The sequence below is a fragment of the Aythya fuligula genome, chromosome 1 (genome assembly GCF_009819795.1).
Source record: "Aythya fuligula isolate bAytFul2 chromosome 1, bAytFul2.pri, whole genome shotgun sequence".
Lineage (NCBI taxonomy): Eukaryota > Metazoa > Chordata > Aves > Anseriformes > Anatidae > Aythya > Aythya fuligula.
In genome coordinates, this window is record NC_045559.1 from 35,750,039 (window position 1) to 35,764,583 (window position 14,545).

At 44.2% G+C, this 14,545-nt stretch overlaps 1 protein-coding gene across 2 annotated transcripts in view; it reads left to right on the plus strand.

The window, feature by feature from the left end:
* The window catches only part of SRGAP1 (SLIT-ROBO Rho GTPase activating protein 1), a 147,413-nt gene that overhangs the window by 61,283 nt on the left and 71,585 nt on the right, over positions 1 to 14,545 (plus strand). For both annotated transcript variants that reach the window (XM_032208281.1, XM_032208280.1), the window contains exons 2-3: positions 11,783 to 11,978; positions 14,086 to 14,248. In XM_032208281.1, the coding sequence (XP_032064172.1) occupies positions 11,783 to 11,978; positions 14,086 to 14,248 (359 nt within the window). The remainder of the gene's footprint in view (positions 1 to 11,782; positions 11,979 to 14,085; positions 14,249 to 14,545) is intronic.

Sequence of the window (14,545 nt, forward strand, 5' to 3'; positions counted from 1 at the left end):
GACAGAATATTCTTCTGTCATGATAGGGGTTATTGCTTTGTTTAATTTGTAAAAATACTAACTTTTTCTGCTCAAAGTTTGGCACGACACTTTCTTTTAATTACTAGAATGTGAAGTTGTTCAGTTTCTTTAATCATCTGTTGATTCAAATTCAGTATTATTTGCTACGTGAAATTGAGCCAAGACACTGGGACATGTTTTTAGGTAATATCACAGTGGGACTCAGAGGGCCAGTAGTCACAGACTGGGGTTTGTCTCTCACAGACACTCAGGCCATGTCTCCACTATGAAAGGATGTAGATCGAGGCCTGCCACAGGTCTGACAGGCCTATCACCTGGCAGGGCTTGCGTTTGTACAGATAAATCCCTATAAAGAGCGTGAAGCTTGGCGATATGGTTTGGTTCAAAGGTTCCTTGGGTGGGAGACACCACCCTCCTCACAGCACTGCATGGCTGAGGCTGGAGCTCCGGTCCCCGGCTGCCATGGGGACACCTCACCGGTGCAGGGCGGTGAGGACAGCCCCCGGTCCATGCTGATGAAGATAAAGGAACATCAGTGAAAGTATTTTGCTGTGTGCCAGGCAGGTTGGGCTGAAAATGGATGTGGGTAACATCTTGGCACATAGAGCACGAATTGCGGTTTCCCTTTTGTCCTTAACTGGATGGTGACTTCACCTTGGGACTTAAAAAGCTGTCACTGAGAGTCATGGCTGGGTCAAATGCGTGGTCTGATTTATGGCATGCAGTGCAGCACGTGTCATACTAAAAATGTTTTACTGACCTCTGGAAGATGTGCCATACATGAAGAATCATTTTCAGAGGGTGCAGAGAGGGCATTTTCTGTAGTTATTAATTCCCGAGCCTTATCACAGTGATAGTAATCAAAGTACAGGAGAGGCCGTGCACAGCACACTGATGGATAAGCAGATAGTGACTTTGGATTTCATGGCCTTCCTGGTCGCTTGCTGCTCAGGAATTCCTGCCCTGCACTGCTGCCATCATGATTGTCATTTTAACAACCATGTCACCTGCCAGAGGCTCAGGATAATTTGTTCTTTGTCAAGAAAAGACATCTCTCAACATTTAATTTATAGAAAAAGCCATCAGAAATTTTGCTTACAAGCTGTCCACCTGAGATACTAAGAAAGATTTTTATTGTTGTACAGTTCAACAAAATAACACGGTGGTCACATCTGTGCAGTGGGGTGGTTTCTGCTTCGCCCCAGGTGAAGGCCGTGTGTCAGCACCAAGCCTGGTGGCACTGCAGGCAGTGTCAGCGGATGGATGGCGCAGTGCCTGTGGCGGTGTGGACACTGCTGCGCTGCCTGGGGTTGGCTCCATCCTCAGCCTTGCAGTAGCCAGGGCAGAGCTTTCACCAGGCTTCACCCCACCTGGAAATAAGGCAGCTGATTAAAGTCAGGTTTTCATTACTGTTCTGATCTTGACAAACCACTATAGGTATTTTTTTTCTGCTGCATACTTGCCTGCATACTCTGTTCTGCTCTCTGAAGAAAAGTTAGAAGAACCTTTGGAAAGCAGCTACTGCAGCTACCAAATATCCTATGTTTATTGCATAGACTCAACAGCAAGGACATATATACATTGCATGTTGACGTACTTGCTCAGCACCTGGTAGATGACTACTTCTTTCTGCTTGAAAGGCAGAATGACAGAAAATGTTCTTTAAATTGTCACATTACATCTCTCAAGAAAACAAAATTTTGCAAGTTGGGTAAACAGGGAGCAGGAGGGACCTCTAAAATTAAGGCACTGAAGGAGCAGAGTTGCCTTGAATTATTTCCAGGGTAACTGAGAACATGCTTTCACTACAAGTCTTATTTTTTCACCTGCAATTGAATATTATTGTGAAAAGTCATAGCAGTTATAAAAGTCTGAAATCAATATTGGATTTTTCTTCCATCTAAATTTAATTAGAGGAGGAATTAGTTAACAGAAGCACTAAAATAATTTCTGAGCTCTGGAGAGGGGTGGAAAAAACAGACCTAAATCTGTCGCGTTGAGAAAATAAACCAGCGTCAGGCAGGATGCAAGGGTTCCCCAGTGCTTCATTGGCTTCTGCCTGCTCAGCGCTGTCTCTGAATTGCAAATTAAGAAAGAGAGAAAGAAAGAAAGAGAGAGAGAAAGAGAGAAAGAAAGAGAGAAAGAGAAAAAGAGAGAAAGAGAGGGAGAGAGAAAGAAGAGAGAAAGAAAGAAAGAGAGAGAGAGAAAGAGAGAGAGAAAAAGAGAGAGAGAGAGAGAGAAAGAGAAGAAAAGAAAGAAAGAAAGAAAGAAAGAAAGAAAGAAAGAAAGAAAGAAAGAAAGAAAGAAAGAAAGAAAGAAAGAAAGAGAGAGAGAGAGAAAGGGGCTACAGTGTCTTCTGTCTGCCTTACAATTTCCTCCTCCTTGCTCCTTCCTACAGGGGAAATTACTAAAACCAATATAACCATGACCAGACGTGACTGTGTGTGGGAAAGAAAAGATTATACAGAAATCTTCCATGGCAAGAAGGAGATTGTTTAACAAAAGTGCTTACCTTCATTTTATTACCAAGTCAATAATGGTGATCCCAAAGTGTGTAAACCCACATACACCCAGCATTCATTTTTAAGTCGTACTATCAGTTTTAAGACTACCAGCTGCTGCCCCATTTCTTCTCCCTTTCTTTCCATTCATGGCTGTTGCCAGACCAGTGCATCACTTATCTCAGCAGTGCCTGTGGATAGCAGCAGCCCCCAGAACAATGTGAAGAGCCTCTATGGCCATTTGGCCACCTGTGTGCTCAAGTCTCTTCTGGCTTTAAAAGAAAGAAAATACAATCACCAAGAAATTCTTACAGTAATTGTAAAAAAGCAACTATTCTGCATTCTTCATTAAAGTAGTCAGATAATGGTTCCAGAAGCAGAGAATCTCCACAACAATAAGGAGATCCCTTCTGAAAGTTCCAGGTGAACTGGAATAAGTGCATACAGATACATGGTATTTGTACAGAAAGATAAAACCTGCCATCATTAATCTGTAAAGAGCAGGAGAATTGACTGTCATCCAGAAAAATGATACCTCGAAGTCTGATTTAATTTGTAAACCACATATGGTGCTTTAGGAGCGGTAAAATCACCAAGCCTGTACAACAATGGTATACTCATTCAGAAGTGCTTCTCTGCCGATCCCTGTAGCAGGATCATCCCACTTGTAAGGCTGAGTTTATCTCGCAGTCCCAGTCCCGTGGCGCTGGTGTCAGTGTGCCAAGACCACGTCGCAGTGGTTGTTAGGAATTGTTAATTACTACAGACAGAGTTTCCAATTGTCTGTGACAAGTTTAATGTGGGAATTGGTTCATTCCTGCAAGATTCAGATCAGCCTCTCCAGAGTTCCTGCCTGCTCCTGACAAGCCTGGTGGGGAGCTCAATATTTCATTCCTCAATGTAAACTGCTGGGAACTAAACTTTCCTGCAGCTACCAACTTTTGGCAAGGGTTTGAAAGACAGTGAGGCTGATCAGTAGTGGCACTGACATGAGTGGTCTCAGCTATGCCTTCCTTTCTCTTCCTTGGTCTGACAATACCTCTGGAGTATTAGTATTTTATAGCTAGCAGAAGACAGTTCTTTTCTCCCCATGGGATAGTTGTTGTGTCTGCAGAAGTGCCAGTACTGAGGCACGATGATCAGGAAGGTTTCTGTAGCCAGGATGAAAAAGAGGAAAAAGACTGCCTTCTTTGACAGCAGTATGGCTGTTAGGTGAGTGTGAGCTTCTTGTAAATTCAAGCAAAGGGGTAGATAGTAATCTCGGCATGAAAAAAGTTAGCAGGAAATCTCTATTGATTTCAGGGAGGTCAGAATTTAGCTTAGAAGCCATGCTCTTTTGCTGACATTAATTTTCAGGGAGATGTGAGTTGACCACCAGTTGACACTAAAACAGCTTTTAAAGCTCTAGGAATAAAGGGGTTCTTTTGTCCACTTTATGAAGTGGCATAGCTGAAATAACATTCCCTGGATGCTAGTTAAAATGTAGAATTTGCAATCTAAACACAGAAGAGCAAGTATGTAACAAGAATATAGTATAATGAATGAATTCTGTTTGAATAGTTGAGAGAGAGGCTGTGTTCTGTAAAGAGAGAACTTTCTGTACAGAGAAAATAAGCAGAAGGAAGGATACATTTCATCTACTGATTAGAGCAATCACAGCAGCCTATAATAACCAAATTAAATAATAGACCTATAGAAATCTGTGGCCAGGAAGGGGTATAGTGTGTTTTGTGTTTTTTTTTCCTTGTAGAGTGCCCTTGTCAATCCAGCATTCCAGACATTGCTGCAAAGAATTATCGAAAGTCATGAATCATTTTTTTATTCTGCTGGCAGAAACCTCACTGTAAGAAAAGGAGAAAGATTTGGGCAGATTGAGCTTGCCTTTAATATTCTCATGTGCCCAAAATTTAAGTCTGCAGGGAAAGGTTCGTGGTAACTTTAACAAGCCTTAAAAAAAAAAAAAAAAAAAAAAAAAAAAAAAGAAAGAAAGAAAAAGGAGAAGAACCTGGATGGTTGAAACCCTTTGAAATCGTCAAAATGAGTTGTCACACAGATCTTGACAGTTTAGATGGCCTAAATGGGTTTTTAGACACCTACTGCCTGATAGCCTGTCTGCTTGGCAGACAAAGATGCCCGCAGACTCCTTGTCTGTCTCTCACTTTTTTTTCCTTTCCTTTCTAATGTTGCAGGCCTTTGCTGTGAATGCCGTTGTTGGGGTAGCTTCTGATTTGTTCTGGTCTTCCGAACTCTGTTTTGGGGCTTGTTTGACATGGATCCTTCTCTCTCCTGCGTGCTTATGGTTTGTGGGGCTGATTTATTCAGCTGGTGGTGGAAGGCTGGACAGCGGGGAGGCCCGGGCTGCATGGTGCTGCTGGAAGGCCCAGTACCAGGCCTCAGAGGCCAGTGAGGTGTCTTGTGCTTTGCTCTCTTTTCTAAATGGCAGTGTTTTGGGATGAGCTGGGCTTTCACCATCAAGCAAAAGAGGGATGAAAGCTTTTGTTCTTGGAGTCCCAGCTATGGCCAGACAGCGATGAGAAGGCCGACGTAGGCAGCGCGCAGCTTTGGGTAGGCTGCGGTGCCAGAGCTTTGCTACGGGCGCAAAGGAGCAGCTGCTGCCGGAGCAGTGGCACTCGAGAGGTGGTGCAGGCAGCCTGCCTGCCTCAACCCACGGCCATTTGGCAGCAGGTCCGGGGCAGAAGCACCCAGCCAAGCCGTGAGCTGGCGAGCTGCCCTCCATTCAGGCTCCGGCTGTAGGCAGCCAAGTGACCAGCAGCTGTGGCTGTGAATAGCAGGAGGGCGTCATTCCAAGAACAACAAGAAGAGAAGTTTCTTCAGCTACGTCTGGGGGCTTTCGTGGCTCTTCCAGATGTGTCTTCTCATTCCAAGGGGAACTGGAACAGGGAAGGTGCCCAAATGCAGCCACCCCTTTTGGATCCCATCCACTGGGATCCCCCTGTTGTGGGAATCTCGTTGAGGGCATGTTGCTGCTCCATCTGCGGCCACAGTAAGCAGGACCAGGGCAGTATTTGCTTGAATACGTTGCCTAAAGTTTGCAGTTGCAGCAAGGAGAAAATCCTTTCTTCCTCTGCTCTTTGTTTCAGCATGATATCCAAAAGGATCTGTAAGCAATTGTGTGCGTTGTGAAAATGGTTTCTACAGCAGTGATCCTGCTAATGGCCACACAAGGACTGTTCTTATCTGAAAGCATACTGAAGTGCTTGGATGAATTAGTTTTACAGGGGACGGGATCACAGATGTCAACAGGGACTTCAGTCCTGACCCTTTGTGCAGCCCTTCAGATGCCAGGCGTGGCCTCACTCCGTTCCACGTCCACAGGCTCCTACAGCCTGGAGCTGGTTCAGTAGAAGGCAACCTCAGACACATCCCTAAAAACCCCCAAGCACACAAAAAGCCTGAAATGGATTCTCTGGGAAATGGCATGTAGCCAAACAATAAATTGACAGCTGGGGTGTGTGTTGGAGAGATTTCATTTTAAGTGGAAGCATGCATAAGTCATATACTGAGTGTCCTAAGTGAAGTCAGCTAGGGAGTAGAAGAAAGTCCCCAAAAATCCTGCCTTCAGAAGCTCCAGGGCATCACCAGCTCTGCAGCCACATTTATTGCGTACATGTTGAAGATAAGGAAGTGATTTTCACTTGTCTGTCATAGAAAGTTAATGTTGTGGAACAGGCTCATGATCTATTTAAATGGATTTCTGCAGCAGCCTGTGAGATTCTCGCCCCAGCACCTCTCTGGCTCTCAGGCACTTGGGATTTTCTGGCTTTGGAAGTGCTTGTGGCCCTGGAAGACGGCAGTAAGGACCTGGAGCAGGGCAGGAGCCAGGCTTCCTGCTGACCACACAGCTTTCCTCATGATTTGTCACAGAACCACTATGACAGCTTTCTAGTCACAGCTCTGAGAAATAAAAACTTGTCCAGCATGAGTACCTTTAGGATCCCTGTCTCCTGGAGGAGAACCAGCTCCTGCGCCTAAGGATCCACCCCAGGGCTGATACCTCTCATAATCTTTATCTTCTTGTCTGTTGTGAGGCAGGATGACATCCCAGGCAGGCTTGGGAGTGCTGATCCTAGGGGTGACTCGAACCTAACTGTGCACTGGGGAGCTTCCAGGGCCTTTTGGTGGCTGCTGCTGCTGTTTCTCTGCTGACAGTGTACCTGGCCAGCTGCAGCTAAGTGCTTTCCTGAGAATATCTAAACATGGGAAAAACTGGCTCTGTAAACCAAGTTGTCTGATTGTGCTTTCACAGGAATAAGGAATGTCTACACTGATGCAGCTGTTGGCCAGCTGCGTTCAGCTAGACCAAAGCTCTGCTCATCTTGATAGAGAAGCCAAAGGCAGGTCCTCACGAAAGCAGAAGATGAGAATGAACTGGAAAGATCGGTCCCTTGATGTAGCATCCCGGCTACATCAAACTCAGACATGTGCCATTCTCACATGAAATGAAAAAGCGGAGGCACTGTGGGAATCACATAAGATTGTGTCTTTAAGGAGGAACCGCAAGATGATAAGGCTCCAATATCTACTTAATTACAAACACACGCCAGTCACCAGATGATATCTAGACTGAATTTAAGCTCTGAAACTTCTCCTCTGAAACATGGTCTGGATATCATAAATGTAAGAATGAGGAATATGTGTAGCAATAGCTCACTGGTATAAAAAAGTGACTAAGGTGTGATGGTTTGTAAATACGAAGCGTAAAACACCATATACCGTCCTTTGTGCTTTAGATAAGACATTTCTGTGTGTATTAAAGCTATATTTTTTGTGTGTGAGTAGGATATTTAAAGAAAGATGGGTAGGTGATACGACTTTGGCTGAAGTAATCAAGCAGATGAAGACCTGCAAACATAAATATAACCTTGTGAGATTTGTACTCTTAAATAGTTTTGACAAGCTGCTTGCTTTTCTAATTGTCAGCAGGATGAGGCCCTGGGGCTGTCTGCAGCATTCTCCAGTAACACTGCTGGTGGCTGTGTCTGCGTGTTGTAGCCAGGAGGTACGTACAGCTCCTCGCCGGGCCGGCTGAGGCAGCAGGTGGGGGACATGCAGTGCCACTGCCTGCCGGCTGCAGCCCCGGGGTGAGCAGGGTCTGGTTCTGCAGCACTTCCCAGGCTTTGGAGCAAACAGCAAAATCTGTGCCGGGGCTTTTTCTGCAGGCACAAAAGTTGCCTCCACTGAGATGGCAGCCTGGAACAGCTCTCAGGGTGGTTCTGGTGGAAAGCAAACCCCAGCAGCTGCGTAACAGAGCTACACATCATTCATTAGCACTGTTTTGGTTGAAAGTTTGCTGATGAGGGTTCATAGTGGTCTGGAAGGTGTCCAAGGGCTGATGAGACTGGGCACAGTCCAGCACAGCATGTCTGGAGCCTGCCTGACCTCATGGGCTCTGCAGTATTGCCTGGCAGGGTAATTTGGTGTATTGCTGCAGTGCTGTGTAAGGCATTGCTTGTAATACTGTGCCATGTACAAAGAGGTAACATAGATGAGTGTATTTCTGCTTAAGATTAGGGTGCTGTTTGTAGTTCAGTTTCATCTGCTCGTTACCTCTCTCAGAAGCAGCTATAATCTTGTCTCCTTTTGCTTTCTGTAGTGCACCGCCTCAACCTCAGCTCAGAAGAAAATAAAAATGTGTTGAAAGGTTAAAGTTATATCTTGAAGGCTGCCACAAACAAAGCTGTATTTCTTCTTAATGCTTTAATTCTGGGGAACGGTGTAGATCAGGGAATAATTCTGAAATGAGTTTCAAGATGGAAATCTTTAGAATAAAACTTTCCTCAGAGGTTATTGGCTTAATTATGGTTGCATTGACTGCTTCCTCGATTTGGTTGTGTGTGCAAATCCTGGAGAAAGGTTGGGGGCTTTTCCTTGATGTGAACTCAGTCTGTTTTAGCCTCAGTGTAAAGGGATGGGATTCCCTTTGAACCAGAGCTTGGGCAGAACAGCGGTGATTGTGGCTCAAAGTCACAGTGTGGAGAGGAGAAGGTGTTAAGCTGTCCACCATTTAAACATGTCCGCTCCTGGCACAAAGCACCCTGTCAATCACATCACGTCAGCCACCCTGCAGAGCCGAGCAGGACAATGTCATCGTCCCTTCCAGCTGGTGCCGGTTCGGTGTTGAATTTGAGTGTGCCAGCAAAACAGGGGAAGGGCAGGCACCTGCCTGTGTCTCTGGAGAGGCTGGGATCTGCTCCTTTCAACTTGGCACCCTCTCAGTGAGTTGGGTGTTTATTTCTTTGAACACGGTGCCGTGATATTCCCTGCAGACCTTCCCAGCTCTAGGGACACACGTGTGGGTTGGTTAAAGACGATAGGAGCATTGCCTTGGTGAATTTTTCCCTAACAGGAGGCAGTGGACAGCCCTGTGCTCCTCAGCAGTGCTTGGCCAGTTGCTTGGGATCTCATGATGCGCAGCCACTCATGCTGGCTGGCTGTAATGCCAATGTTTGTTGTTTTTTTCTTTCTTTTCTTCTTTTTTTTTTTTTTTTAATCCACAGTTGTCTCTTACCAGCAAGTAAAAATCACAACATTTGCTAATCTGTTGTCTCGTTCATTGCCATCTCCCCAGCCTGCCAATGTGGCACCGCCGCACACATTATTAGTAAAAGTAGAATTGAAAAGCAGGATTGGGACGCGAAGGGCTAGGAGAACTGCTGTGCCAGAGCCTCTTCCAAACAGACTGGTCTGCTGGCACGAGCAGGACGTGCATCTCCCCTTTCTCTCCTCCAGCTGGAGACTTCCTTCATGAAGCTGCAGTCTCACTAACAACCCACCTTACCCACAGCTTGGAGACCACCAGCCCCTGTCAGCTCCCGAAAGTCATGCTCCAGTTTTAGTTTTGAACATGTAAGCTTGAAGGAAGCCACCACTATCTACTGGAAACGCAGTGTCAGACAGCTGATGTAGGTCCTCACTGTGTCTGTCATCCCTTGGTCATTGTTTTTTGCATCTCTGTTCATATCTTCCTTTTTCTAAAATCTTTCCCTTTGCTGTTGCTATGGTAAAAGCCTGCCTAAAAGGAAGAATTGCAGCAGCAACATCCACTGACCTACAACAAAATGAGAGCGTAGCTGCTCTGTGCAGAGCTCTGCCTTTGAGGTCACCGGTGGGAAATCTGTAGTGGGAATGGGGGACGACCAGAGTACAGGGACAACATCTGTGGGTATGGTTTTAGTCAAAAGTCCTGCTTCTCATCAGTGAATCTGTACAACTGATTTCCTATAAGCAAGATTTTTCTGTGATTATAATACTAAAAGTAGTGGATGCCCAAAAAAAGTCTTTTTTTTCCTTTTTTTTTTTCCCCTGTTAATAACCTTCCAGCTCCAATGTAAATTTCTCCTCTACATAGACAAATGTCATTGATACAGTGTTGTGTTACAGTGGCTCAGCCTTGCTGGAGGCACGGTGCTATTCCAGCGAGCTGATTTGAAATGAAATGAAAACCAAGCCGTGAATTCCTTGGTTCACCTCCCGGAGTATAAAAATGGATGGTCTCATTAATGATTAACACAGCAGATGGTAGCTCAAAGGAGATTTGGAGGAAAACACTGCAGTATCTCCCTCCTCCAGTAAATATATTGACTTAACAGCTTTCTGTGCTCATCCTACTTTATTTCAACAGACACGGCTGAGTCCCAGCAGGGTGGATCTCTGCCTTCATACCTGCTCTAAGATAAGTGAGGATGCATCAGTTCCTAGCTGCCTCGGATAAGGTTTTGCAATGTTACCACTTGCTGGTTTGCAGTTCCCTGTGATGTTAGCAGTGGTTTTTAGAGAGATTTTCCACTTCGGCCCAGTGAGGCATCTTAAGATTTCCAATGTCTCTTTACCCGCGGCACGGTTACATCATTAGGACAGGAGGAAATGGCCTTAGGACATGAGGAAGCAGCCTCAGGTTGTGCCAGGACAGGTTTAGGTTAGATGTCTGGAAGCCTTCACAGACGGGGTGGTTCGGCATGGGAATGAGCTGCCCGGGGAAGTGGCAGCGTCTCCATTCGTGGGAGTATTTAGGAGATGTGTGGATGTGGCATTCAGGGACATGTTTTACTGATGGGATTTGGTAGTGTCAGGTGATGGTAGGACCTGATGCTGCTAAGGGTCTTTTCTAATCGCTCTGATTCTGTGATCAAGTAAACATCCACAACCATTTTGCTTTTACATTACTTCACTTCTGGCATATTATTTTGTTATCAATAAGTCCCCGTTGCAGTGTTAAACCATTTTAAATATATATATTATATATGTAATTATATATATTATGGTTGCAAAATGTTTACTCCTATGTTTACTCCACAATATTGGATTACAATGTGCATGGGCAGCTGAAAAAGCTCTAATGAACCCGTCTCTCAAAAGAACCAGAGGGATGTTTTTAGACTAAGCGTTTGCAGAATGTGATTATCTGTTTAGCACTAAAGAAATAAAAGTGCTAAAAAACAGACCTTGAAAAGAAGCCCTGCCACACAGTAATTGTGCATATGGCAAACAGCAGTGGTAAGAAATCTGGAGGCTTTTCCCCGTTACTCCAGACTATCATTGTGAACATACATCCTCTTCTAAATTGACTAATTTGGTTTTACATTAATAAATATACCACAATCTCTGGAACCTTGGATGCATTTTCAGACAGCAGCTTCTAAATACACGTACACTGCTTCCTCTGAGTTCACTGTCGAGTATTGGTGAATTCATGTATAATATACCAGTTCTCCCTCTGGTGTAGATGGGGCAGATGTGAAAGCTCATCTGTACACAGTTATGTTGGATAACGCCTCCAGAATTTATTGCAAGGTAGTTTCTGTGGTGTACATGATGATACGAGCTGGCATGGTCCACCTGGCAGTGAGCTGATCCCAGCCCAAAGGGTGCACGCTTAGCCTGGCGTTTTTCAGGGTAGCAGAAGGAGCTGCTGCTCAAACAGTTGAACACCACCCCCCACACGCAGACTGCTCCGAGCCAGATGCCTTGCTAGTGCCAGAGGCAGGGAAGAGGATGGGAGAGGACAGGAGAGGCAGATCTGCTTACATGAGCCCAGCAGAGTCCTGAGCCCTTGCCTTGCCATAGCCATTTGTGAGAGAAAGGCAGCGGGCGGGAGGACACTGCACGCCGATGCAGATGTGTGCCATGGCACAAGTGAGGGCTACCACCGCTGCATCCCACTGGAACATTTGATTTTAATTGATAATGCTCAATTCTTGTTTGTTTTCACTGACTCGTATGGCATGTTCTTCTTTTTTTAGAGATCCGAGCTCAACTCGTAGAGCAGCAGAAATGCCTGGAGCAGCAGACTGAAATGAGAGTGCAGCTCCTTCAGGATCTGCAGGATTTCTTCCGCAAGAAGTCGGAAATAGAGATGGAGTATTCCCGAAACCTGGAAAAATTGGCAGAAAGGTTCATGGCAAAAACAAGAAGTACAAAAGACCATCAGCAGTACAAGTAAGAGATACTTCCCTGCCTCTCATCCTCATGTCTGCCATTCCTGTGTAACTGGAGTGCTACCCCACTTGTTGCTTTTGCTGTTTTTGAGTATTGTTAGGTTGGACCCAGGTCAAAGGCATATTTAAAATTCTCACTCCTGCTTAGCAACATGGCTGTTCTCATTGCAGATGAAGGTAGCTGGGTGCCTAGGTACTGTTTTGTAGATTTGGACCACTGCAGTTATTTATGTAAACTTCTTAGAAATTATTTCAGTTTCTTAAGAGGTAAGTTGCAGAAATATGATCCCTCACCTACCGCTATTGACTTTAAACATCCAAAATTCACACAGTATCTAGAAGTGAAGCAGAGCCCCAGAATTGCTTGAAAGGTGTGGGCTGATCCATTGCAGTGGGGCTGACAGGTTTGGAAGTGTCTAAATAGACACCATTACAATCACCATTACAAAAACAAAAAGGACAGAAATATTGGCAAAAAAAGGCATTGAGAAAGAAAGCTATTTTGATTTGTTATTGCATATGAACTTCAGTATGAAAGTTTGGGAGCCCAAGCTTTCATTCAGCTTGTGTCAGAATTCTTCTGCCTTTTCCAACAACCATCTTTTCTCATTCTTAAACACATGTTAAATACAGACTGGTGAAGACTGATTGTGCAAGAGGTCATGAATGAAGTCCTGTCTTCGATTTTGTTGTGCAACTGTCCAATTGTTTTGAGAGGAGATCATAGCAAAAGTCACTTAAACAGGTGGTCCTCTTGCTGTTCCTATCATTCCGCCCAGAACAGGCAAGATGGCCTGGTAAATGCCTCTGTAGGATTGGCTTTGAGACATGCAGTGAGGACCAACTCATACTGGCATGGCTCTGCAGGGATTCTTCCACTATCTGAGCTGTGCGAGAAGACCCTGAAGCTCGTCAGTATGAGTAACTCTGTCAAGATGTCCCTCTCAGACCAAATGGGGAAGTTTCCTTTATGCACTACTGATTCATAGCAAAGCATTGCACCACAGAATGATCAAGAAAAGGCTTTTGTCTGTTAATCATTCATTGCTGCTTTGATTCTGGGGGTAAAAGCTAAAGCCAGACAATCAGGTGATGAATTAAAGAGCATATTGTTAACAGTGAGAATAGTTAATTATTAGAACAATTTACCAAGAGCTGAAGGAGTTTCTCCCTCAATTCACTGCCACCTCTGGCTGTTTTATCTCCACATGCTTGATCTTTCTGACTGTATGAGAATCCTGCACAGGAAAAAAGAAACAGTAGCAAGTTTCTAGACTGTGAAGTTTCAAGACAAACTTGAAATTAAACTTTCAGTAAAATCAAAGGGCATATTTTATAATAGGTTTTTGTTGCCTGTGAAACAGCTGTTCAGCTACATGTATTTTTGTTTGGCTTTTGTAAAAGAAATGAGAAGTTGTTTGTGATTTCACTTTTCGCAACATTAAACACTTGTGCCTACAGCACAAAATTCTGTAAAGGAAATTCAGAACCGTACCATCATAGAAAATGTCCTTCCTGCTCTTTGTCTTGTAACTGAACTACCTGTGACTGGCAGGAGCAGAGTATTTATGAATGCTGTGAATTTATGAATGCTGATCACAGAATATGTATGCTTGTGACATAAGTACGCTTGTGTTTCCTGTAATTTTATAGCAGTTACACAAATCCATTACTGTGAAACAGCCACACCTACAAGTTTGCTTATGAAGTATTTCAAATGCGCTTGCTGTTCTTATTTATTTCTAATGTCAAAAAATTAAACATCATTACTATATTAATATTGTATCCATGGCCTTTTGAATCTGCAAGCAGCTGCAAGCTTTGTGGCAAGATTTTTAAGCTCTCGGCTGGCTTGCAGTTAGTGTCCTAAATTCTTATGCTTTTTCTGTATTTTTGTATCTATGCCTCATGGGATTTGTAAAATGTTTCTTAAACGAATCATCTGAAGCTTGCCTAACCTGAGTTATTCCAAGAATGGATAGACTGAGTGCTCAGAAGCAGTCATTTTTACATAAAAAGCTCTAAGTGTAAATGTCAGGGAGATGTTTGTGTTAATTATGTAACTTTTCCATTTCTATATGTGATATGTATGTCTCTCTCCTCCTCAGGAAAGACCAGAACCTCTTATCACCAGTCAATTGCTGGTACTTACTCCTGAACCAAGTGAGAAGGGAAAGCAAAGACCACGCAACGTTGAGCGATATCTACCTGAACAATGTGATCATGCGCTTCATGCAGATAAGCGAAGACTCCACCAGAATGTTCAAGAAGGTAATGTCTCTCCTGCAGTCAGTCCTCCTCCAGCGGGGAGTGCCTCTCAGATGCATGAGGGAGGCGAATGTGTCTTAATAGCATTTGAGGAGAAGATTCAGTACACGTAGCATAAAATCTGTTTTAGCACACTTATAAATTCTTCATGACTGTTCTCACAGAGCAAATCCTTAGCGCTGAAATGTTTGGGAACTTGCTGTGTATGCTGGTGACCTTAAGAAATGAATCGCAAATATCTAAGTGGCAAAGAAAAAAGCCTCTTCTTCTCTCAAAAACACATTTGTCTACCCATGCAGA